At 42.0% G+C, this 25,105-nt stretch overlaps 3 protein-coding genes across 8 annotated transcripts in view; all 3 read right to left on the minus strand.

Annotated features, from left to right (window-relative positions):
• Positions 1-223: 223 nt before the first annotated feature.
• Positions 224-12,531, minus strand: sp4 (sp4 transcription factor). Of its 2 annotated transcripts, none has more exons than XM_036953250.2 (14): positions 11,902-12,531; positions 11,425-11,495; positions 10,456-10,560; positions 9,823-10,116; positions 9,481-9,611; positions 8,829-9,345; positions 8,656-8,724; positions 8,519-8,566; positions 8,341-8,427; positions 7,123-7,402; positions 4,040-4,238; positions 3,885-3,952; positions 2,828-2,959; positions 224-2,720 (listed from the first exon to the last, which is right to left on the minus strand). In XM_036953250.2, exons 1-14 carry the CDS (start codon positions 11,906-11,908, stop codon positions 2,443-2,445), a joined length of 2,286 nt encoding a protein of 761 aa, XP_036809145.2. In that variant the 5' UTR covers positions 11,909-12,531; the 3' UTR covers positions 224-2,442. The 2 variants fall into 2 exon arrangements, with proteins under 2 accessions (XP_036809145.2, XP_036809147.2); XM_036953252.2 differs by lacking the exon at positions 11,902-12,531 and adding an exon at positions 11,602-11,889.
• Positions 12,532-14,454: 1,923 nt separating this feature from the next.
• Positions 14,455-20,331, minus strand: LOC110496522 (cell division cycle-associated 7-like protein). 2 transcript variants are annotated; one of them, XM_021572476.3, is made up of 11 exons: positions 19,998-20,331; positions 18,803-18,940; positions 18,653-18,691; positions 18,360-18,454; positions 18,017-18,254; positions 17,821-17,877; positions 17,407-17,589; positions 17,136-17,291; positions 16,872-17,021; positions 16,643-16,779; positions 14,455-15,548 (listed from the first exon to the last, which is right to left on the minus strand). In XM_021572476.3, exons 1-11 carry the CDS (start codon positions 20,013-20,015, stop codon positions 15,524-15,526), a joined length of 1,236 nt encoding a protein of 411 aa, XP_021428151.2. In that variant the 5' UTR covers positions 20,016-20,331; the 3' UTR covers positions 14,455-15,523. The 2 variants fall into 2 exon arrangements, with proteins under 2 accessions (XP_021428151.2, XP_021428152.2); XM_021572477.3 differs by having other exon boundaries at positions 17,407-17,586; positions 19,998-20,319.
• Positions 20,332-22,297: 1,966 nt separating this feature from the next.
• Positions 22,298-25,105, minus strand: part of LOC110496523 (rap guanine nucleotide exchange factor 5) — a 64,205-nt gene continuing 61,397 nt past the window's right edge. For all 4 annotated transcript variants that reach the window (XM_021572478.3, XM_036953253.2, XM_090209032.1 and 1 more), the window contains 4 exons: positions 25,045-25,095; positions 24,680-24,832; positions 24,523-24,577; positions 22,298-24,335 (listed from right to left, as the gene is read on the minus strand). In XM_021572478.3, coding sequence (XP_021428153.3) covers positions 24,217-24,335; positions 24,523-24,577; positions 24,680-24,832; positions 25,045-25,095 — 378 coding nt within the window. In that variant the 3' untranslated portion in view covers positions 22,298-24,216. The remainder of the gene's footprint in view (positions 24,336-24,522; positions 24,578-24,679; positions 24,833-25,044; positions 25,096-25,105) is intronic.

Genomic DNA, 25,105 nt, shown 5'->3' on the forward strand with positions numbered 1-25,105 from the left:
TGTGTGAAGAGAGGTGGCAAAATTGAGCATTTTAAATAATCTCAGTGACCACCATCACAGGACCAGACTATGGTCACACTCGCAACACAGGTGAGAGAAAGAGAGGGAAGAGAGATTGCCAAAGTTATCAGAGCAACTTCATAGCAAGAGGTCAGTGTTTACACTTTAGAAAATGACCCAACAGAACACACACGGTTGGGAGCAGAGCAGTGATAGAGACTGATTTAGACTGATTTCATCACTTTATTTAAAGTGTTATGCAGGCAAAGTCTTTTTTTCTCTTTTCACTTCTTTAACCCCAGTCACACAACACATTTGTACAAAGTTGATTTAAAAATATCAATAAAATATCAATAATCAAGAACCTGCAGCCTTGGAGGCCAGATTTATCAATCATCATGGAGATCCCACAAACTGCTTAGAAAAACATTTTACAAATGAGATGTCACTAGAAAATATGAAAGAAAACTGGTTGTCACACAAAATATTACCGAAAACATCCACATCTGGTTGGTAATTCAACCATTTAATTTTCAAATCTTTTTTATGAACGTTTTGCTTTCATTTTATTTTTTTTAAACATATTATGACGCGTTAAGAGTAGTAGAAATGACGGGCCGCAGTCATGACAACGACAGACGTAGCAAAATAAGTTTAGGATGAATGAAATAGAGAGAACAGCACTAAAAGGCAACATGCTGCACACACACCTCTGTTCAACGCGTACGATACACTCCAGCAAAAGGCAGATATTAAAATAGAACAGATAATCAATTAGCTGGACACAGTAGTCATCTGTGTCAAAATGTACTGGGGGGGTTAAGAAAATAAAGAGCTAAAAGTACAATTCAAAACGTATGCACTGACACTAACATAGAGCAACATCACCAGACACTTGTCATAACAACCACATAGTAATAACATCCACCCTGCCACAACCCCTTCTCTCCATGCCCCACCCTTCCCCCCACTACATGTGTGTATGTGTGCGTGTGTGTGTAATACTGCTTGTTTTAAGGCGTTGTAGTACCAGGACTCACACACAGGGGGCTCTACCTTCACAATGCAGAGAAAGCAGCACCAACGTCAAATCACACGAACTCTACCACTGTTAAGAGTATCTCTAATCACTTGAAATATCGTGAATATATATTATTTGAAATATGTCTAATTACTGAAATGCATATTGTTTATATCTCAGACGTTGATACTTTATACAAGTTTAGGGTTCAGATACGATGATTGAGTCACATTACTGCCCTATTCTAAACTGGTTCTGGTACAAACAGCTGCTGCTCTGAGTATCAGTGGGAGCACCGTGTGTTTTGACATTAGTACTGCTTATTGACACTGTCTTACCCACCCACCAACCCCAGGAGAGCTACTTCTTAAAGGTGCACTCAGCAATATGGCATCATCAAGCAGGAAATCACCCCGCTGTGTATGATGTCATATTGCTGAGTGCACCTTTAACGCTGTGAGCTGACTGGCTGTTTCATACCAGGGAAACCTTTTCCTCTACTGTCATTAATGTAAACATGGTTTCACTAGGATTGTCTTATAGTATTGCTTTCACTAAACAGCCTGTTGCAGAAAGCTAGATTGTTTGTTTTATAGAAACGATTAATATTTCAAATGCAGAGCGTTTCTATAGGAATGCATCATTTATACATATGTTCTATGTGCTTTTTTCTGACCCTTTAGAGGTCTATTCCTCTTTTTCTGGTCTTTCTTCAGTAAGAGTTTATCAGACTGGTCTTTACCTGAACTATAGTCCTGTTGAACCGGGATACATCGTCACACACTCTCAAACACACACACGTACGCACATACACACACCTGTCCCTGCTCCTCTCACCTGTCTGTCCTACAGTCTGGACCGTGCCACATATCATGTTTCTTCATCATAATCATCATTACAGTATTAGCAGAGGAACATCTTTGTGCATAGAGATACAATTGCTGTGTTTCAAATGGCACCCTAGCTATTTGGGACACAACCAATGTCTCTTCTTGATGTTTTACAACTCCAGGGTTCTGTCTTGTGCTAGTTTAATTAGCCTATCCAAAATGGCATTCTCCTCCCTACATAAACTACTCAGAAGGCTCTGGCCAAAAGTAGTGCACTATATAAGGGATAGGGTGCAAGTTTAGATTATAAATCTATTTTATACCTTTTCCCCTGACCTCTGTTCTGTTATAAACACCATTCAACTAATTCATACCTTTAGTCTGTCGTTAGATTAATTCATTAGTTTAGATTCAGATTCCTCCCTCTGTTTATGTAATATTCAGTTCATCATATTTCTCTTCTTTTTAAAAACAACATTTAAAAAAAATAGACCACCTGACCTCCACAGCCACAGCATAACCATGGAGACCAACCAGGAATTTAGCTCTCCCTGCTTTATCCCTAAACAGGAAGTGGTCACTGGTCACTACTCAAAACTCCTCCTCTTCCTCCTCCTCCTCTTCTCCCTCCATTTGATTGGGCGAGGAGGCTGTTGGAGTGGCAGGGGCGGAGTCCTGGGAGAGTGTCTCCACAGTTACGATGCGAGGGGAGGAGCCTAAACCCTGGTTGGAATCTTCCATGTCTTCAGTGGTGATGATGGCGAGAGAAGCCCCCCCCTTCTTGTTCTGGTGGGTTTTGATGTGTTTGGAGAGATGGTCGCTACGCATAAAACGCTTACTGCACTCTGGACACTCAAACCTCTTCTCACCTGGAGGATGGGTACATCTGAATAAGAACAACATAGACACAGGACATATCTGTGTGTGCGTGTGTGAGAGAGAGTGTGTGTATGTGTGTGGGTTTGGGAGTGCGTACCTGTGTGTGTCCGTCTGTGTCTCTGCAGTTCATCCGAGCGTGTGAACCTCTTGCCACAGAAGATCCAGTTACAGACGAAGGGTCGTTCTCCTGTGTGCCAGCGGAGGTGAGCTCTCAGGTGACTGGTCTTACCTGGTAGATAGAATATTACTACAGATTGGTAATATCAAATTAATATTCTATATTTTATTGGTTCCATAGACTAGTACATCTCTATTTTATACAGTATTGACTGGTACATCTATTTTATACAGTATTGACCTGTAAAATCTCTATTTTATACAGTATTGACTAGTAAATCTCTATTTTATACAGTATTGACCTGTAAAATCTCTATTTTATACAGTATTGACTAGTAAATCTCTATTTTATACAGTATTGACCTGTAAAATCTCTATTTTATACAGTATTGACTGGTACATCTATTTTATACAGTATTGACTAGTAAATCTCTATTTTATACAGTATTGACTGGTACATCTATTTTATACAGTATTGACCTGTAAAATCTCTATTTTATACAGTATTGACTAGTAAATCTCTATTTTATACAGTATTGACTGGTACATCTATTTTATACAGTATTGACTAGTAAATCTCTATTTTATACAGTATTGACTAGTAAATCTCTATTTTATACAGTATTGACTAGTAAATCTCTATTTTATACAGTATTGACTAGTAAATCTCTATTTTATACAGTATTGACTGGTACATCTATTTTATACAGTATTGACCTGTAAAATCTCTATTTTATACAGTATTGACTAGTAAATCTCTATTTTATACAGTATTGACTGGTACATCTATTTTATACAGTATTGACTAGTAAATCTCTATTTTATACAGTATTGACTAGTAAATCTCTAATTCATACAGTATTGACTAGTAAATCTCTAATTCATACAGTATAGACTGGTCTTACCGTAGACCTTTCCACACTACAGACTGGTCTTACCGTAGACCTTTCCACAGTAAAGACTGGTCTCACCGTATACCTTTCCACACTACAGACTGGTCTTACCGTAGACCTTTCCACACTACAGCCTGGTCTTACCGTAGACCTTTCCACAGCCCTCCATGTGACACACATGCTGCTTCTTCTTAGATGGGTCTCCACTGGTCCTGCAACACACACACACAGTCAGAGAGAGACAGTGAGAGTGTGTGAGTGTGTGTGTGTGTGTGTGTGTGTGTGTGTGTGTGTAGTACCTCCCCTCTCCGTCCCTGCAGTTCGGACAGGAGCACGCCACCCTGCGAAGCCTCTTGCTGGGTGGTCCTTCCTGGTCCGACGAACTCTGGACAGAACCCATCTGGTCTGGGCTTAGCGACGACCCCGCCACGTTACCCATGGTTACCTTTACTGGGGACGACTGGACCTTAACCCCGCCTTCCTGACCCTGCGGCTGACCTGGTGGTAGAATATACTATTTTTATTTATTGGGTAATTAAATCATAAAAAATTATTTAGGAAAAAAACAAAGGCAAGAGGCGTATTTTAATTATGGTACAGTAGAGTAGAATATCATTATTGTACAGTAGAATATCATTATGGTACAGTAGAGTAGAATATCATTATGGTACAGTAGAATATCATTATGGTACAGTAGAGTAGAATATCATTATGGTAGAGTAGAATATCATTATGGTACAGTAGAGTAGAATATCATTATGGTACAGTAGAGTAGAATATCATTATGGTAGAGTAGAATATCATTATGGTACAGTAGAGTAGAATATCATTATGGTACAGTAGAGTAGAATATCATTATGGTACAGTAGAGTAGAATATCATTATGGTACAGTAGAATATCATTATGGTACAGTAGAGTAGAATATCATTATGGTACAGTAGAATATCATTATGGTACAGTAGAATATCATTATGGTAGAGTAGAATATCATTATGGTACAGTAGAGTAGAATATCATTATGGTACAGTAGAGTAGAATATCATTATGGTAGAGTAGAATATCATTATGGTAGAGTAGAATATCATTATGGTACAGTAGAGTAGAATATCATTATGGTACAGTAGAGTAGAATATCATTATGGTACAGTAGAGTAGAATATCATTATGGTACAGTAGAATATCATTATGGTACAGTAGAGTAGAATATCATTATGGTACAGTAGAATATCATTATGGTACAGTAGAATATCATTATGGTAGAGTAGAATATCATTATGGTACAGTAGAGTAGAATATCATTATGGTACAGTAGAGTAGAATATCATTATGGTAGAGTAGAATATCATTATGGTAGAGTAGAATATCATTATGGTACAGTAGAGTAGAATATCATTATGGTACAGTAGAGTAGAATATCATTATGGTACAGTAGAGTAGAATATCATTATGGTACAGTAGAATATCATTATGGTACAGTAGAGTAGAATATCATTATGGTACAGTAGAATATCATTATGGTACAGTAGAATATCATTATGGTACAGTAGAGTAGAATATCATTATGGTACAGTAGAGTAGAATATCATTATGGTACAGTAGAATATCATTATGGTACAGTAGAGTAGAATATCATTATGGTACAGTAGAGTAGAATATCATTATGGTACAGTAGAATATCATTATGGTACAGTAGAGTAGAATATCATTATGGTACAGTAGAGTAGAATATCATTATGGTACAGTAGAGTAGAATATCATTATGGTACAGTAGAATATCATTATGGTACAGTAGAGTAGAATATCATTATGGTAAAGTAGAATATCATTATGGTACAGTAGAGTAGAATATCATTATGGTACAGTAGAATATCATTATGGTACAGTAGAGTAGAATATCATTATGGTACAGTAGAGTAGAATATCATTATGGTACAGTAGAATATCATTATGGTACAGTACAGTAGAATATCATTATGGTACAGTAGAGTAGAATATCATTATGGTACAGTAGAGTAGAATATCATTATGGTACAGTAGAATATCATTATGGTACAGTAGAGTAGAATATCATTATTGTACAGTAGAATATCATTATGGTACAGTAGAGTAGAATATCATTATGGTACAGTAGAATATCATTATGGTACAGTAGAGTAGAATATCATTATGGTACAGTAGAATATCATTATGGTACAGTAGAGTAGAATATCATTATGGTACAGTAGAATATCATTATGGTACAGTAGAGTAGAATATCATTATGGTACAGTAGAATATCATTATGGTAGAGTAGAATATCATTATGGTACAGTAGAGTAGAATATCATTATGGTACAGTAGAGTAGAATATCATTATGGTAGAGTAGAATATCATTATGGTAGAGTAGAATATCATTATGGTACAGTAGAGTAGAATATCATTATGGTACAGTAGAGTAGAATATCATTATGGTACAGTAGAGTAGAATATCATTATGGTACAGTAGAATATCATTATGGTACAGTAGAGTAGAATATCATTATGGTACAGTAGAGTAGAATATCATTATGGTACAGTAGAGTAGAATATCATTATGGTACAGTAGAATATCATTATGGTACAGTAGAGTAGAATATCATTATGGTACAGTAGAATATCATTATGGTACAGTAGAGTAGAATATCATTATGGTACAGTAGAGTAGAATATCATTATGGTACAGTAGAGTAGAATATCATTATGGTACAGTAGAATATCACTATGGTACAGTACAGTAGAATATCATTATGGTACAGTAGAGTAGAATATCATTATGGTACAGTAGAGTAGAATATCATTATGGTACAGTAGAATATCATTATGGTACAGTAGAGTAGAATATCATTATGGTACAGTAGAATATCATTATGGTACAGTAGAGTAGAATATCATTATGGTACAGTAGAATATCATTATGGTACAGTACAGTAGAATATCATTATGGTACAGTAGAATATCATTATGGTACAGTAGAGTAGAATATAATTATGGTACAGTAGAATATCATTATGGTACAGTACAGTAGAATATCATTATGGTACAGTAGAGTAGAATATCATTATGGTACAGTAGAGTAGAATATCATAATGGTACAGTATAATATCATTATGGTACAGTACAGTAGAATATCATTATGGTACAGTAGAGTAGAATATCATTATGGTACAGTAGAGTAGAATATCATAATGGTACAGTATAATATCATTATGGTACAGTAGAATATCATTATGGTACAGTACAGTAGAATATCATTATGGTACAGTACAGTAGAATACCATTATGGTACAGTAGAGCAGAATACCACTAAACAAATATACATTTGGAGAACAACACACACTGCCCCTCTCCCTCTGTGTTCTCACCCTGTAGTCCAGTGATGGTGAGGGGTACCCCCTGCATCTGTACCCCAGCGGTGCCCAGTCCAGCGATGTTGACCGTCTGCACTCCCGACCCAGGGTTGATCTGAGCTGCACTCAGCGTCAGGGGAGCCCCCCCCAGCTGCACGAAGCCCCCTCCTCCCACAGCCCCTCCGCCCACAGGGGCCAGGGTCAGCTGCTGAGGCACAGACATCCCCCCAGGGAGCTGCAGAGTCTGCCATGTGATCTGGCCCGACGAGGAGAGGGTTGGGGTCCGGATCAGAACCTGGAGGAATCAATTCATTTTAAGAAGGCTATGAATCAGTGACATTCAATTGAAATCAATACAACACAAAATAAAATCATAGAGGTTGGAAGAAATGTCCACTATATATACAAAAGTATGTGGACACCTCTTTAAGTTAGCAGATTTGGCAATTTCAGCCACACCCGTTGCTGACAGGTGTATAAAATCAAGCACACAGCCATTCAATCTCCATTTAACAAACATTGACAGTAGAATGGCCTTACTAAAGAGCTCAGTGACTTTAAAAGAGGCACTGTAATAGGATGCCACCTTTACAACAAGTCAGTTCATCAAATTTCTGTCCCAGTCAACTGTAAGTGCTGTTATAGTGAAGTGGAAACGTCTAGGAGCAAAAACAACTCAGCCGCGAAGTGGTAAGCCACACAAGCTCACAGAACGGGACCACCAAGTGCTGAAGCGCGTAGCACGTAAAAATTGCCTGTCCTCGGTTGCAACACTCACTACCGAGTTCCAAACTGCCTCTGGGAGCAATGTCAGCACAATAACTGTTCGTTGAATGGGTTTCCATGGCTGAGCAGCCGCACACAAGCCTAAGATCACCGTGCGCCATGCCAAGTGTCGGCTGGAGTGGTGTAAAGCTCGCCGACAGTGGACTCTGGAGCAGTGGAAACGCATTCTCTGGAGTGATGAATCATGATTCACCATCTGGCAGTCCGACGGACGAATCTGGGTTTGGCAGATGCCAACAGAACGCTACCTGCTGAATGCATAGTGCCAACTGTAAAGTTTGGTAGAGGAATAATGGTCTGGGGCTGTTTTTCATGGTTCGGGTTAGGCCCCTTATTTTCAGTGAAGGGAAATCTTAACGCTATAGCATACAATGACATTCTAGATAATTCTGTGCTTCCAACTTTGTGGCAACAGTTTGGGGAAGGCAGCAGAAAGCAGCTAGCTACCTGTTGGTTCTGGAAGGCTTGTATGGGCTGTAGGGTCCCGCCTGGTCCTAACTGAAAGGTTTGGATCTGATGCGGCTGGCCTTGGATCTGGTGGAAACAAACAGCTCACAAACTTTCTGCGGATGTACTGTGTGTGTGTGTGTGTGTGTGTGTGTGTGGCTGTGTGTGTGTGTGTTACCTGGTTCTGTGGCTGGATTTGGATCTGCTGCAACACCTGGTTGCCCATCTGGACAATGATGATAATAACAACATATAATATAATTTATTATAGTATAATACCATATCATAAGGTAAAAGCAGCCAAGTAGAACCCACCTGTCCCACGATGACCTGCTGGATGGTCCCTGGAGGATCTGATTGGCCCTGTAGTCCGTTGGCCTGGCTCTGGACATGTCAATCAACCAACCAATCAATTAATTAATCAACAATCAATCAATACATCCTTCTATTTCATGAATGTTAAGTCCCAAAAACATGCAATCACGTACCATCTGTGAGTTCTGTGAGTCCTGCTCGCTGGGTTGGTTCTGTGAGTCTCTCTCCGCCCCTCCATCCGACCCGGCTACAGAACTCAGCTGTGTTCCGTCCGACAATGCTCCATCGCACCCGGCAACAGTTGTTATGGTACCCCCAGATGACCCGGTAGCTGCCCCGGACACCGCCGCCGTTGTTGTCACCAGCTGGTTACTGTTAGCTACGGTAAAGCTGCCGTCGGCTGCTTGGATAAGCTGCACGGCTCCGCCCCCCGCTAAATTATTCATGACCGGCAGGGCGAGGGTCATACCGCCGATGTTTATGGGTACTGTAGTCATTACCTGGGTCTGGGAGCCCTGTAAGGTCTGCATCTGTAGCGGGAAGGATTGGGCTGGACGAAGCTGCAACGTCTGATTGGCTGAGCCAGTGAGGATGGCCTGCTGGTTGGCCGGTTGTAGGATGGCCTGGGTCTGGGATTGGTTCTGGGTTTGGATCAGCTGGACCTGCTCTGGTAGACCGCCCTGGGCCGAACTGAATAGAATAGAAACACTTTATCTATCGTCATCTGTAAAAAGTCAATTGTACCACTTTTAAATCACCCAAACCTCCTGTCTAACCTCTAACATGCAGACTACCGGTCTGACCTTTCAAACAGCTGTCACCTACCTGATCTGGATGTGCTGCCCCCCCAGGGATGCGGTCTGGGGGCTGATGTGGATCTGTTGGCCGTCTGACGTCTGCAGGTGGGGGATCACCTGGTATTGGACCCCACCCCCCGACGAAGGCATATTTTGCACCTGGAGAGACAAACAATAACCTTACTTAAAAACATAGTGACATTAGGTGGGCATGTTCTGAACCTGGACACAGACACAGAATACTATACGGTATATAGTACTCCACTCTCCATGTCTAAGAAAAATACATTTATAGGTTATAGGACCAGAATTTTCACATGACTGCACCCCTCCAGTCAACTTTCCATTCCACACACACACACACACACACCTGGATGATCTGGAACTGCTGCTGCTGCGGCTGCTGATTGGCTGCTATGGTTTTAGTTCCGCCCACTGCCTTCACCTTACGGCCTGCCGGAGCACTGTCATTGGCGGAAGTGGTGGCCAGCGTTACGGCGACAGGTTGATTGGCAGTGTCATTGGCCATTTGGGGAGCGGTAGTGATGATCTGCCAGCCATTACCAGTGAACTGGGCAGGAACCAGTTCTAACTGCTGCTGAACCAGAGTCTGATTACCTGCTGCGTCTACAACTATATGACCCTGGATCTGCCCACCCTGCAACTGCAAATAAATATACATAAACAATAAATAAACATGTACTAGAATAGGAACCGGAGTCTGGTTCCTGGCTGAATCTATGTGTTTCTGGATCTGGAAGTACAATCAACACACAGTACACTGAAAGTCTGCAGATATATACCGTGTTATAAGCATTACGAGCCTTTATAATGGCCATGTAGTGTATGTACCATGTTATAAAGCATGTATGAGTCTTTATAATGTCTTATTGTTTCAGAACTTACATTACCAACATTGTAACAACTATAACAGTAACAAGAACATTAATACATATATATCAATACATATATATATATATATATAATTAGTATTGATGGCTACCTGTATTTGACCAGCTTGCAACTGGACCTGTCCTTCCACTCCTCCCTGACCTCCTATCTTACTGCAGGTCGCAGCCAGTAGGGCTAGGGGAGACGGCTGGGAATCCTAGAGAGAGAGAGAATACACACACAGGCAGATAGGGGAATTCAAACATAGAAAACACACAGAGACAACATGCATATAGACACAGAGAGAGAGACACACACAGAGACAACATGCATATAGACAGAGAGAGATACAGAGATTGAGAGAGACAAAGGGAGAAGATAGACAAAGACAAAGAGAGAGAGACAACATGCATACAGACAGAGAGCGATACGGAAAGAGAGAGAGAGACACACACACACAGAGAGACAACATACAGAGACCGAGAGAGAGAGCAGTAGTCACGAAGGAACTACACTCTTAGAAAAAAACGGGTTATTCGGCTGTCCCTATAGGATAACCCTTTTTGGTTCCAGGTATAACCCTTTTTGGTTCCAGGTGGAACCTTTTGTGGAAAGGGTTCTACATGGAACCCAAAATGGTTATACCTGGAACCAAAAGGATTTTACCTGGAACCCCAAAAAGTGTTATTAAAAGGGTTATCCTATGGGGACAGCCAAAGAACCCTTCTAGGTTCTAGATAGCACCTTTTGTTCTAGGAGTGTAGGTCGCATGCACATATTTAATATCATCCACACACACACCTCTAAAGCTACCTGTATAGACAGCTAGTGTTTTTTTTGCACAGAAGCTACATGACAGTCTATATCAACACTAGAATCAAACATGCCTTCAGAAACCCTGTCAGAACACATGCTATGGAAATGCTATGAAAATATTAAATAAATGTTTTATTATACTGCAAAAACCTCATCTCATAGACATGGAGCCAAAGACAAGTCCATTATTGGTGTTGATAGACATAATGCAATCCTCTGAACATGGTCTCTAGACAGAACCAGGAAGTGGTGTGTACCAGCCTACCTGTGATCCAGAACGTTTGCCTTTCTTGCCTGGTTTCCCTCCTTCTGATCCCGACACTTCCTTCTTCTGATCTGAGGACCATCGATCAAACAATACTTGATCAATAATCAATAGACTGGAGGACTGAATGATTAGTGATCACATTTATCAATAACACAGTGGGTACACGGCGACTACCTGATAAAAATAGGCTATAAAGATGTCAATATTTCCCTGCACATGGCTTTATAACATTGTAGTGGCACCATATGGTTCAACTACTGGCGAAAAGGCATACACATTGATCGGAACCCGATTAGAGACTAATACATCTAAACAGATCGGTTATGGAAACGTGTTGCCTCTGTTTTAGGAATACGCTATTCTTTATCATCAAACGGTTTCTGCATATCTGTCAGGCTGTATGCAAAGAAAGCGAGGGGGAAAGAAAAGAGGGATAGAGGGGTGGAGACGGAGATGAGAGGGGAGGGTACCTACCACTCATAACGCATTCATAAACCAGAGAGGAGAGGCTAGGGGAGAAAGGCCGGCTAAAGCACCGGGTAAGGACGGCCTTTTTTCTCCGCGAATAGCTCGAGCTGGGCTGTGTCGTCGCTCCGGTTAGCACCTAAACCACCCACTCGGCAGGAAGGGCGGTACAAAACTCGAGCGACAATCAAACCTCCCGTGATAACGGGAAATGGTCCGGTTTCCGCGCCCGACGCCTCTCAAAACCAACCGAAAACACCCTTTAACGACCGACGCGCGTTAATTCCATTAACGGAAAAATCGACTGGAAAAATGTATTCTAATTCAAGTTAGTAATGTGTCCGCGGTAGGCCCACCCACTTTCATTTACCCATCAGACCAACACCCCTCGCCGTCTCTCCTCTCTTTCTGTCGCTGCTGTTTCTGCCGCTAGGTACAACAAGCCTTTCCAACGATCTTCATGCAAAAATCCCCCTCATCAATACCACTATTTTATGGCTGTTTTTATAGTTGGATTTTAGAATTGCAGCTGGAGACAGATAGCTGTGGCTTTTTGTGGGCGGTGCGCTCCTCCCACATATTCAGGACTCGGTCTGCGAGGGTTGAGATGGGAGTTGTATTTAGCGAAGCCTCGCCTTCGAAATGTGTTGTGGCAACGGGGACTTCATCTCCCAGTCTGCCTTGCGGTCAGCTGTACGCTGGTACGGCGTAGAGTCAAGGTAGGGTGAGAAGCAGAGAGAAGGCAGTGACTGTGTGATGTGGGGGTTGGGCAAGAGGAGAGGTGTGAACGTTCTGTTCTCTTTTTTAATCATGAGGGCCAGTCTCTCCTTTCCTCCTCCACTTTTTTTGATAAAGGTTGGCCTCTCGCTGCCTTCTGCTTTCTCTCCCTCTCTATCACAGGGGTGAGTCTGTCTCGCTCCCTCTATTATATGGTCAGTGTATCTCCCGTTCTCACCGTCGAATAAGGGACACTCGCTCTCTGTATATTATAAGGGATACTCTCTCGCTGCCTCTCTCCCTCCGTTTGTATATTTGTCTGTATATTATAAGGACCAGAGACTAGCCCTTATGCTACACAGCAGGGCTGCCCAACCCTCTTCCTGGAGATCTACTGTTCTGTAGGTTTTCAGTCCAACCCTAATTTAGCATATCTGATTCAGCTAGTTAAGGTCTTGTTGAGCAGATAATTAGTAGAATCAGGTGTGTTAAATGAGGGTTGGACTGAAAACCCACAGGACTGTAGCTCTCTGGTAAGAGGGTTGGGCAGCCCTGCTATATAGAGACCAGCCCTTATAATATAGAGAGACTATCCCATATAACAGACAGCCTCTGTCTACTGTATATTATACCGAACAAAAATATAAACGTGACATGTAAAGTGTTGGTTTCATGAGCTGAAATAAAAGATCCCCAAAATGTTCCATACACACAGAAAGCTTATTTCTTTCAAATGTTGTGCACAAATTTGTTTACAACCCTGACAGTGAGCATTTCTCATTTGCCAAGATAATTCACCCACTTGAAACATGTGGCATATCAAGAAGCTGATTAAACAGCATGATCATTACACAGGTGCACCTTGTGCTTGGGACAATAAAAGGCCACTCTAAAATGTGCAGTTGTGGCACACAACACAATGACACAGATGTCTCAAGTTGAGGGAGCGTGCAATTGGAATCCTGACTGCAAGAATATCCACCAGATCGGTTGCCAGAGAATTGAATGTTAATTTCTCTACCATAACCTGCCTCCAATGTTGTTTTAGGGAATTTGACAGTAGGTCCAACTGGCCTCACAACCACAGACCACATGTAACCAAACCAGCCCAGGACCTCCACATCCGGCTTCTTCACCTGCGTGATCTCTCTGAGACCAGCCACCTGGACACCTGATGAAACAGAGGATTATTTGGGTCTGTAATAAGGCCCCTTTGTGAGGAAAAACTAATTCTGATAGGCTCACTGACTGGGGAGCCAGGCCCAGCCAATGCGCTCCCAAGCCCACCCATGGCTGCACCCCTGCCCATTCATGTGAAATCCATAGATTAGGGCCCAATGAATGTATTCAAATTGATTGATTCCCTTATATGAACTCAGTAAAACTGTTGAAATTAAGATGAATGCTCTGAATAGGAGCGCCTGCTAAATGACTAAAATGGTCTCCACTGATCTACCAAAAGTTACACGCACACTCATCCACGTTTTAACCCGACAGACACGGAAGGCACCTGGTCGTTAGCCGTGGTCATGAGTACCTCAGGACTCAACAATTGACCCCAAGCCCAATTTAGATTCTTCCCCTTTTCTCCTGAAATGTGTTCACTAACCCAAGCCTTTCCATCGATCTTCATGCAAAAACACCCCTCATCCATACCACTATTTTATGGCTATTTTTATAGTTGAATTTTAGAACTGCAGCTGGAGACAGCTATCTGTGTCTTTTTGTGGGCAGTGCGCTCCTCCCACATATTCAGGACTCTGTCTGCGAGGGTTGAGGGGACTAAATCTACACACATTCCAAACTGCTACTACAGCCACTGTGACAGACACCAACTAGTAAACATTTGAACTTCAGTTCTTTATTTCAGATTCAACTAACATACAGTGTCCACTTTCAGAAGCAGTCTTAAAACTAACTCCATATAGAAGGAAAAAAAAAACATTAAAACAGTGTAGTAAATAGTACACTATACCTCCCATAGGCCCAATTGTATTGGCTATGGTCTATAACCAAGGGAATATGTTCTGTTCCTTTCAGTAAAAGGTAAACCATGTCTAACTACTAGGGATGCAGAGGTAAAATAGGTGTAAACTCAAACTATGCTAATTTAGCATAATAAATCGGTGCGTAAACATTATTCCCCAGATTAAAAAGGTATTGAATTTAACAGTGGTTGTCTGTACCCTCTGACCCATCCAAGGTCTAATAAAAAGTTCAACTCCACTGCCTGACTGCTGTTGCATAAAAATATGATTTCAGAATTGGGCTGCCTGTGTAAACAGTCTTGGAACCACAGATATCCATCTAGACCGGTGTTGCTCAATCTTTTTAGTTGCAGGGATCCACAAGTTATGGTTTTCCTGGGTCATATTCAGTGGTGTACACCGTAGCAAAATATTTTGCAACGATAAATGGTAATTACATGTTCTTACTGGAAAATGTCAGGTACTACCTCCTGTTTCAAAACATTGTCTCCCTACTGAACATGACTGTGATTAAATAGGGTGTTAGAGGGACATGGCAGTCATTGAGGAACACTGTTCTAGACCATCTAGAGATCCAAAATCCTGGACTCGAGTGAACTGTGGCAGTACTAAAGCAGAACAATTCTGTGTGTCAGTATGACCACGTCCTAATGATCTCTCCTTCTGCCCAAAGTGTGCACTTGTTCACTTCCATCCATTGATTTGTAAGGAAATTACTGGTATAATAAGAAATATGGTGGAAACTACTTTTAGCCCATGCCTCTGCAAATCCAATGCTTTGTGGGAAGTAGTGAAGAGTGTAAACTTCAGGAGAAAGGAGAGATTGAGACACACCCTCTGTCTGCTGGGTCTCTCCCTCTGGGCCTCCAGGGTGTAATTGTCTGTCCTGACCAACAGGGGAGCTGTCTGCTTGTCTGGTCTTGTCTCTAGGCTCGAAGATCTTTTTGGATGCTGTGGAGAAAGAAAAGTAGACATTTTTTAATTAAAACAACATTTATTAGCTCAAACACACAGCCAAATTAAAAACACACACACTACCTACCCAGTGGTAAAGTACTTAAATAAAAAATACTTTAAAGTACTACTTAAGTCGTTTTTGGGGGCAACTCCATTACATTCCTAAAGAAAATAATGAACTTTATTTTTTTACTCCATAAATTTTCACTGACACCCAGTGGTGGAAAAAGTATCCAACTGTCATACTTGAGTAAAAGTAAAGATACCTTAATAGAAAATGACTCCAGTAGAAGTGAATGTCACCCAGTAAAATACTACTTGAGTAAAAGTATTTGGTTAAATATACATCTTAAACTCCTAATATTAAGCAAACCAGACGGCACCATGTTATTTACAGATGGAGTGTGCATCTGGCTCGAACACTCAAGACATCATTACAAAACGTGTGTGTTTAGCAAGTCCGCCAGATCAGAGGCAGTAGGGAGGACCAGTGATGTTCTCTAGATACAGTAAGTGCATGAATTGAACCATTTTCCTGTCCTGCTAAACATTCACAATGTAACGGGTAGCCTACTTAAAAAGAGTAGCCTTCTGTCAGGGAAAATGTATGGAGTAAAAAGTTCATTATTTTCTTTGGGAATGTAACGAAGTAAAAGTTGTCCATAAAAACTACATAAGTAGTACTTTCAAGTATTATTTTTACACCACTGGACACCCAAAAGTACTCATTACACTTTGAATGCTTAGCAAGACAGGAAAATGGTCCAATTCACACACTTATCAAGAGAACATCCCTGGTCATTCCTACTGCCTCTAATCTGGAGGACTCACTATATCATCATATATCACATGATATCCAAGTGTTTGAGTGTGTCCCTGGCTACTCCAAAATAAAAAACACAAAAATCGTACCATCTGGTAAGGACTTTGAAATTATTTATACTCTTACTTTTGATACTTAAATATATTAAAAACCAAATACTTTGACTCAAGTAGTATTTTACTGGGTGTCTTTCACTTGAGTCATTTTCTATCGGGACTTTTCCACAAGTATGAAAACTGGGTACTTTTTCCACCACTGCACCTACCTCTCCAGGTAATCTTGGACATTGCTGTGGCCCTTGTGTTGAGCCAAATGGACGAGTTGTCCTGTTGCACAACGTCCTTCTCTTCGTCGACACAGACTGCAGTTACAGATACCTCTACAAAGAGGACACTCCCAGTCCTAGAGAGAGAGAAAAACACATGGATTTAATGATAAAACAACATTTTTGGTGTACTGATGGGGTTGAGGTCAAGGGCTGTGTGTGTACTAACTGGATCCAGCAGGGCAGAGCGTACGTCCTCTCCGTAGCGGTTCCTCAAACAGGGCCCACAAAACTGACCTTTGCCCCCTGAACATACTCCGCTACGACACACCGTCTTGGTGTCCAGAGTCTTCTGTCTACACTGATGACAAGTGCTGCCCTGGAACACACACACCAGTTCCATCTCTATCACAGGACAGATGGATAGACAGCAGAACTGAGCAGCTGATGAAAATAGACATTATAAAAGCCTTGCTGTGTGTGTCTCTCTTACGTGGTCCTTGTCCAGTATCTTGTCTTTGGCGCCTTCCGCCACGTTGTCCAGCTCTTCCTCCGTAATCTCATCGACTGATCTCACATGTGTAATCTTCCTCCTCTTCCCGCTGCTCGTCCTCCTCTTCTTCCCACTTCTTCTCAGCTCATCATCCACCTGGCCACACACAGACACACATCATCTACCTGTTCAATCACAATGATCAAGAGTTACCTGTGTAAAGAATGTGTGTGTGAACAAGCATATGTAAGTAATGTGTGCCCTTGTGTACCTCCAGTAGTTTCCTGACACAGACAGTCCTCACAGATTTGTTGTTATGTGAGGGGGAGGTAGTCCGCTCCTCCACCCCAAACTTCTCTGGCGGTCTGGCCGCACGCGATGGGTTCCTCCTCTCGCCCCCCTCATGCACACCTAGTCTTCGAGGGGTCGGCTTCTCACTCACACGCCTCTTCTTCTGGAACACAACACCCACAATGCCCCAGTGAGAACTACAACACCCAGAAGTCAGGAGTCACCTGAGAAAGTCTGCGTGTTTCAGGAGATCAGGAGCTGCAGTGCTGCCTATCTTTGGGAAGCAAGGTGATTTACAGATTCCGCCAGTCCAACTGTGGTAAGTTCATCTGAAACATGTACAATATGAACCAATTCCATTAGCCCAAGTCAAGTGTGTAGTGTACTAACTCACCATGGTCGAGGGGGGGAGTTCAGCCATGTTGGTCAGGTCAGCAAACAGCTTGGCCAACTGAAGGACAACAATAATAACACAGGATGAGAAAACCCTTCTAATATACACAATAATAACAATAGAGAAAGTAGATAGCAGGGTTGTATTCAGTAGTGTAACCGCCTACACAACACAACCCTGGTCAGTGGTTATGTACCATGGCCTTGTTCTCCTGGATGTTCTTGGCTCGTTTATTTAGAACTGGAGACTCAACCTCCTCCTCTTTTTTTAGAGGCTGTTTCTGACCCCGTGTCACCATCCCACGGGACACCTGAGACACACCCCTTTTCAGATGCTCCTTTTCATTGGTTGTCCTCGTCGGAGTGGCGGTAGTGATTGGCTGGGGTTTCCTTGGTGCCTCCCCTTTCTTGGCAGAGAGTCTTTTGGTGGGAAACCTGAAGCAGAGTATTCAACTGTAACTGTATTCAAAAAGCAGTGGATCATAGTGAATACGGTGCCATTTGAGACACATACACACAGTTGAACACTCCTACACTCACCTAAAGGCAACACAGAGACTCCTCCTTGTGTGTGTCTCTGGCTCCTCCCCCTCGGAGTAGAAACCTGTGTCTTCATCACTCTCCTCCGCTACGCACTGGAGCGACCGAAAACAGGAGAGAAGAGTCATGGTACAACCAAGCATCCCCATACACACATACCACTGGAGAGAACAGTAGAAAAGAGATGCCATGTTAGGTCTCAATACCATCCTGCTTCTGAACCCTCTGTTCTCTTCCTCACCAAAGCCCGCAAAACCCTCCCCCTCACTGTCTGAATGGCTGAACAGACTTACCAACTCTGCGGTCACAAACTTTGACCTGAAACGCACGGCCTGAAAAGCGAGAGAGAAAGATGGATGGATTATTTAAATCGCTAACTGTAGCAGAATTAAGTAAACCAGGATTGTAGTGTGTGTGTGTGGTAAAGATTGGCAGCTACTCACCGGCTTCCCAGAGTCCTCAGAGGCAAGGCTGTCCCTGCTGTCGTCTGATTCGCTGTCACTAGGCACTGACATTGCAAAACCCAGGAAGTCCTCATCGTCACTGGGACTTTCAAAGATGGCCGACAGGGCCCTGGGGGTCTGAAGGACAGACAACAGATTAAAGCCAAAGATAGTTGTATAACTAACTCTGCTATTTACCCCTATTCATCTGTGTTAAAGCTACACTAATGTATAATACCCTTTTCACACTGTCCTTTCCAGAAAGTAGTCTATGGTGGAGGTGTAACGGGTTCAGTAATGAGTCGGCCACTAACAAAAATGTAAAGAGACCAAATGTATTCCTATTACACGTCTCAAACTTGGGGCGGCAGGGTAGCCTAGTGGTTAGAGCTTTGGACTAGTAACCGGAAGGTTGCAAGTTCAAACCCCCGACCTGACGACAATCTGTCGTTCTGCCCCTGAACAGGCAGTTAACCCACTAGGCCGTCATTGAAAATAAGAATTTGTTCATAACTCACTTGCCTAGTTAAATAAAAGGTGAAAATAAATAAATATTAAAATAATACAGCACTGATTTCCATGATAGGCTGTAGATATAAATTAAATTTACCTTATAAAATAAGGATCTGGACATTTTATGACTTAGCCTACGCTTTTCCTTTAGTGGAGTAAAGCCAAAGGGCCTTATAAAGGACCCCGGACTGAGGTGGAACGTTCCAACAGGAATCTGTTGCAAAAACGTCGTAAATAACAAGGCTGCCAACAAACAACGCATACAGAGTTGTACAGTGGCAGAATAAAGATACCGGGTAGGGCGTGGACTATTTCACTAAGTTTTTCACTCCCAACGTTTATTCCGAAATGTCTGTCCTCACTCTGGTAGCCTATGGACAAACATTAAGAATAAGCTACATGGTGAGTTGATGCCTATTCGGCAGCTAGTTAGCTAGGTAAATTGATGTTACTTTGTATGCAACATTGTACTTTACGAAGTGTTTGGAACAGAACAAACTTGGACTGTACTGTAGGCTAAACAGCCCAGCGTAAAACCCCAAACCAGCAAGCAATGCAGATGCACAGTGGCTAGGAAAAACTCATTAGAAACCTAGAGGAAACAGGCTCTGAGGGGTGGCCAGTCCTCTTCTGGCTGTACCGTGTGGAGATATAAAAACTGCAACTGTTAAACCTCACTTACCTTTGATGATAACGGCATTTTAACTCGTTTGAGAGACGAATGTTCCTTCTCTCAAAGTTCACATGCAGTTCACACAACAGAGAATGAATGGTAAAAAAACAAACACGAGTTCATGTACTTGTCTCTAAAGTCAGGTGTGCAGTCGAGTTTTGAATTTCGTTCAAATATGTTTTCAAACTTGATTTTGTGAGCCCAGAATACTTTTGCTGTATGTAGAAGTCGTTATACGACGGCCGTGAGAGTGAATTGATTTTTAATATCATTATTACAATGAGTTTCTGCTCGGAGTTACTCTCCTTCTCCCCCGGATTCATAATGGAACAGCCCGAGTCCCGCCCTCTCCCCAGTTTCGCGGCAAAAAGACCATGTAGGTGTGGCAGAATCTCACTGTCCCGAGAAATGAGCTTTTCAAGGTTCTGTGCTTTAAAATCCAACTACTGTACTGCAGTGACTGCAACAAAGAGGTAATAGCAAAGTTGCATCTGGAAACATTTGGCGCCTACATGTTTAGGATTTTCCTACATTAAGACAAAATTGAACAAATCTATGTTAAATCATACAGTGCATTCAGAAAGTATTCAGACCCCTTGACTTTTCCCACAATTTGCCTTGTTCTAAATTGATAACAAAAATACATATGCAATCTACACACAATACCCTACAATGACTAAGTGAAAACAGGTTTTTAGAAATGTTTGCATATTTATAAAAAATATAAAACAGAAATACCTTATTTACATAACTATTCAGACCCTTTGCTATGAGACTCGAAATTGAGCTCAGGTGCATCCTGTTTCCATTGATCATCCTTGAGATGTTTCTACAACTTGATTGGAATCCACCTGTGGTAAATTCAATTGATTGGACATGATTTGGAAAGGCACACACCTGTCGATATAAGGTCTCACAGTTCACAGTGCATGTCAGAGCAAAAACCAAGCCATGAGGTCAAAGGAATTGTCCGTAGAGCTCCGAGACAGAATTGTGTTGAGGCACAGATCTGGGGAAGGGTACCAAAGAATGTCTGCAGCATTGAAGGTCCCCAAGAACGCAGTGGCCTCCATCATTCTTAAATATAAGACGTTTGGAACCACCAAGACTCTTCCTAGAGCTGGCCACACGGCCAAACTGAGCAATTGGGGTAGAAGGGCCTTGGTCAGGGAGGTGACCAAGAACCCGATAGTCACTCTGACAGAGCTCCAGAGTTCCTCTGTGGAAATGGTTGTTCTTCTGGAAGGTCCTCCCATCTCTGCAGCACTCCACCAATCAGGCCTTTATGGTAAAGTGACCAGACGGAAGCCACTCCTCAGTAAAAGGCACACGACAACCTGCTTGGAGTTTGCCAAAAGGCACCCAAAGGACTCTCAGACCATGAGAAACAAGATTCTCTGGTCTGATGAAACCAAGATTGGCCTGAATGCCAAGCGTCATGTCTGGAGGAGACTTGGCACCATGCCTACGGCGGTGAAGCATAGTGGTGGCAGCATCATGCTGTGGGGATGTTTTTCAGCAACAGGGACTGGGAGACTAGTCAGGATCGAGGAAAAGATGAACAAAGTAAAATACAGAGAGATCCTTGATGAAAACCTGCTCCACAGTGCTCAGGACCTCAGACTGGGGCGAAAGTTCACCTTCCAACAGGACAACAACCATAAGCACACCTCTAAGTCAACGCAATGTCTTTGAGTGGCCCAGCCAGAGCCTGGACTTAAACCCGATCAAACATCTCTGGAGAGACCTGAAAATAGCTGTGCAGCGACGCTCCCCATCATCCACCCTGACAGAGCTTGAGAGGATCTGCAGAGAAGAATGGGAGAAACTCCCCAAATACAGGTGTGCCAAGCTTGTAGCGTCATACCCAAGAAGACTAGAGGCTGTAATCGCTGCCAAAGGTGTTTCAACAAAGTACTGATTAAAGGGTCTGAATACTTATGTAAATTTGCTATTTTTTAAATATTTGTATACATTAGCAAAAATGTCTAAAAACATGTTTGGGCTTTGTCATTATGTGTAGATTGATGAGGGGAAAAACATTTTTTAATCAATTTTAGAACAAGGGGTCTGAATTATTTCCAAATGACTTGAAGACTTGTCTTCCACTGAAATAAATGCCAGGGTTTGTAATGTATGCACAGGGAGGCAGTGGTGATGTCACCTCACGCTTAATGAGAAGTGAAAATGAGAAACAGCTGTTTTATTTTATTATTTTCTTTCCTCTCTTCTATCATTTCTCTCCTACTCCTCCATCCTCTCGTCCTCCTCTCTGATAATATTCAGAGACAGTGACCATCGACACAATGTTTATTATGACATAAAAGCTATAATTTATTCATACATAATCTCCAGTAAAACTTTGACGTAGTAAACCTCTCTTTAGAAAAGACGTGTGGCTTCAGCAGTTAGGGATGGGGAACATACTGCTCTGCCCTTTCCTTTCTCCCGCTGTGTATGGAGACATCATGTTGTGGAAAGTAGGCCTACCTTTAAAACAGATAAATAATTACACCTCAAACATCATAATAACATTATGCATATTTACAAATCAACAATATTACAGTGGTATAAAGCCTTAGAGAAAATCTGAAATGGCACACTATTCCCTGGCTTATATAGTGCACTACTTTTAACCAGAGCTCCCTATTCCCTATATAGTGCACTACGTTTGACTAGGGCCTCATAGCTCTGGTCAAAAGTAATGCACTATATAGGAAATAGGATGCAATTTGGGACACACTCTTAGTGTCATCTTGCATTGTGATCTGGTGGGGTTGTCACGTCATGCAAACAACAACATTCTTTAAAACAGAACTTTACATCCTCATGGCAAGAAAACAACAACACCCGTCTCTTCTTCATTCATCTTTTTTCTCTCCCCCCCCATTTTGAAATCACATAGGACAGTAACAATCCCTGGACCAACTCCACTCCCTAGTCTCCTGTTTTAAACATTACAGCATTTCAGCTCAACCAGCAAACCTTTTGGACACAGTTCAATGTATTTACACATATGTCCTGCAAATCTTTACCGAGGTCTGTCTTTATACAGCTCCGGTGTGATATGGCACACAGGACTGTCACATTCTGTAGAGAAATATAAATAAACAAAATATTACAATAAATAGTTATATAGCACTACTGCCCTGCTTCTACACACCTGAACACTGTACATGTGATGAACTTGATCAGTTAGTGTGAATACCACAGGCCTTAACAGTGATGTACTTGATCAGTCAGTGTGAATACCACAGGCCTTAACAGTGATGTACTTGATCAGTCAGTGTGAATACACCAGGCCTTAACAGTGATGTACTTGATCAGTCAGTGTGAATACACCAGGCCTTAATAGTGATGTACTTGATCCGTCAGTGTGAATACACCAGGCCTTAATTAACAGTGATGTACTTGGTCAGTCAGTGTGAATACACCAGGCCTTAACAGTGATTTACTTGATCAGTGTTGAATGCATTGACTGTGTTTGAACCAAGGCAATGTTGCCTAGTGAAATCTGTGTGTAACAGGCATTGAAACCGCTCTTCAGTCAGTAAAAGTGTAATAACAATGTAATAATAATCTCTATAATACCGTGGTATTAACGCCCAATAACAATGTGTAATAGTAGGACCTTTATGTTGTGGTATGACAGGAGCAGAAATGATGAGGGCTTTGTGGTTTCTACAGATACAAATAAAAAGGGATGTGTGTAATCTGTATATGGCATCTCTCCCCCATCCGGACATTTGGCACTGTCATCCAGAGGCATATCTCACCATGTGGCCTGAACACATACAGTATACATCTGCTGTACGTCTACTGCATGATTTCCAGTCATATACTAACAGTTACTATCTACAGTCTTTTGACTGTTTCCCTACTGAGGATCATTAATATACAATGAAACTAATTGTTAACTTAAGACCAGAAACACAATCTCAGTAACTGTACAAACTCCTCTGGAGAGTAGCTTAAAAACAGTATTCATGACAGAACAATAAAGAATGGCCGTCTGTCTTCTCCTTGGTCTTTGTCGTCCGTCAAAGTTTGACCTTCATAGAAAAACAGTCTGAATCAGGTTGACAGATATCCATTTTCAGTCTGAACGCCGTCTCAGTGTGCAGCTCTGTGGTTGGCTGGCTGAATCAGGATGCTGAACTGTGATTGGCTAAGAGCCAGGTGGCTTGCATGGCACCTTCAACACAAAGTGTATTTTCTGTGTGTGTGTTCAGGCGCGAGGCTCCAGCTTGTGTGACAGTTGGAAGAGTGTCTGTTGATTGTCGATGATGTGGAGGTAGTGAACGCTCGCCCTGACCTCTGCACTGTCGCTCCCCACCACCTCGTTACCTAGGAGACAGACAGATACATACACGCGCACACACACACGCACACACACACAGACAAAAACACTGAAGCTGTATGACTTCACCAGCAGAGACTGAACAGAACAACATTACAGAAACACAGACAGACAGAAAGAGACAGAAAGAGAGACAGAAAGAGAGCCAGACAGAAACAGACAGAGACAACATACCGAGTTGGTCGCTTTGGCAGTGGCGAATCAGACGCACTGTGTCGGCGATCATGTGCTGAGGGGGCGGGGCATAGAAGAAAGTCAGTCACCATGATAACGGTTACAAAAACACAGACAGACAAACATTCACACACACAACAGACATGTCATGACTCACCAGTTTCTGGAAGTTGACCAGGTTGTCCTGAAAGGTTTTGTTTCCCTCGTGGATGAAGGTGATGTCTTTCAACAGCAGGGGCATGAAGGGGATCTTAGGAGGCTTCATCTTCTTGAAGGCATCTCTGTAGGCCTTATGGTTCAGAGACGGGTCCTGGAGAGACAACGAGGAGAGGTTAGGAGTCAGGGTAAGATTAGTGGTTAGAGGTCAGAGGTTAGGCTTAGGGTCAAGTGGATGTGAACCTAGAGACTGATACACTAATAGTCTCAGAATATTTTGTTCCTTAATTCATGACCTTCTCCTAACTATTTTCCACCAGCCTATCAGGACAAATATTACTTTAAACCAATGATAATGAGTCTTACTGTGATCAGCTCCAGTTCAGAGAAGATCTTCTTGAATTTCCCCGGAACTTTCTGAAAGTAA

This window comes from Oncorhynchus mykiss, chromosome 18, assembly GCF_057628025.1.
Source record: "Oncorhynchus mykiss isolate SJ-2025 chromosome 18, ASM5762802v1, whole genome shotgun sequence".
Classification (NCBI taxonomy): domain Eukaryota; kingdom Metazoa; phylum Chordata; class Actinopteri; order Salmoniformes; family Salmonidae; genus Oncorhynchus; species Oncorhynchus mykiss.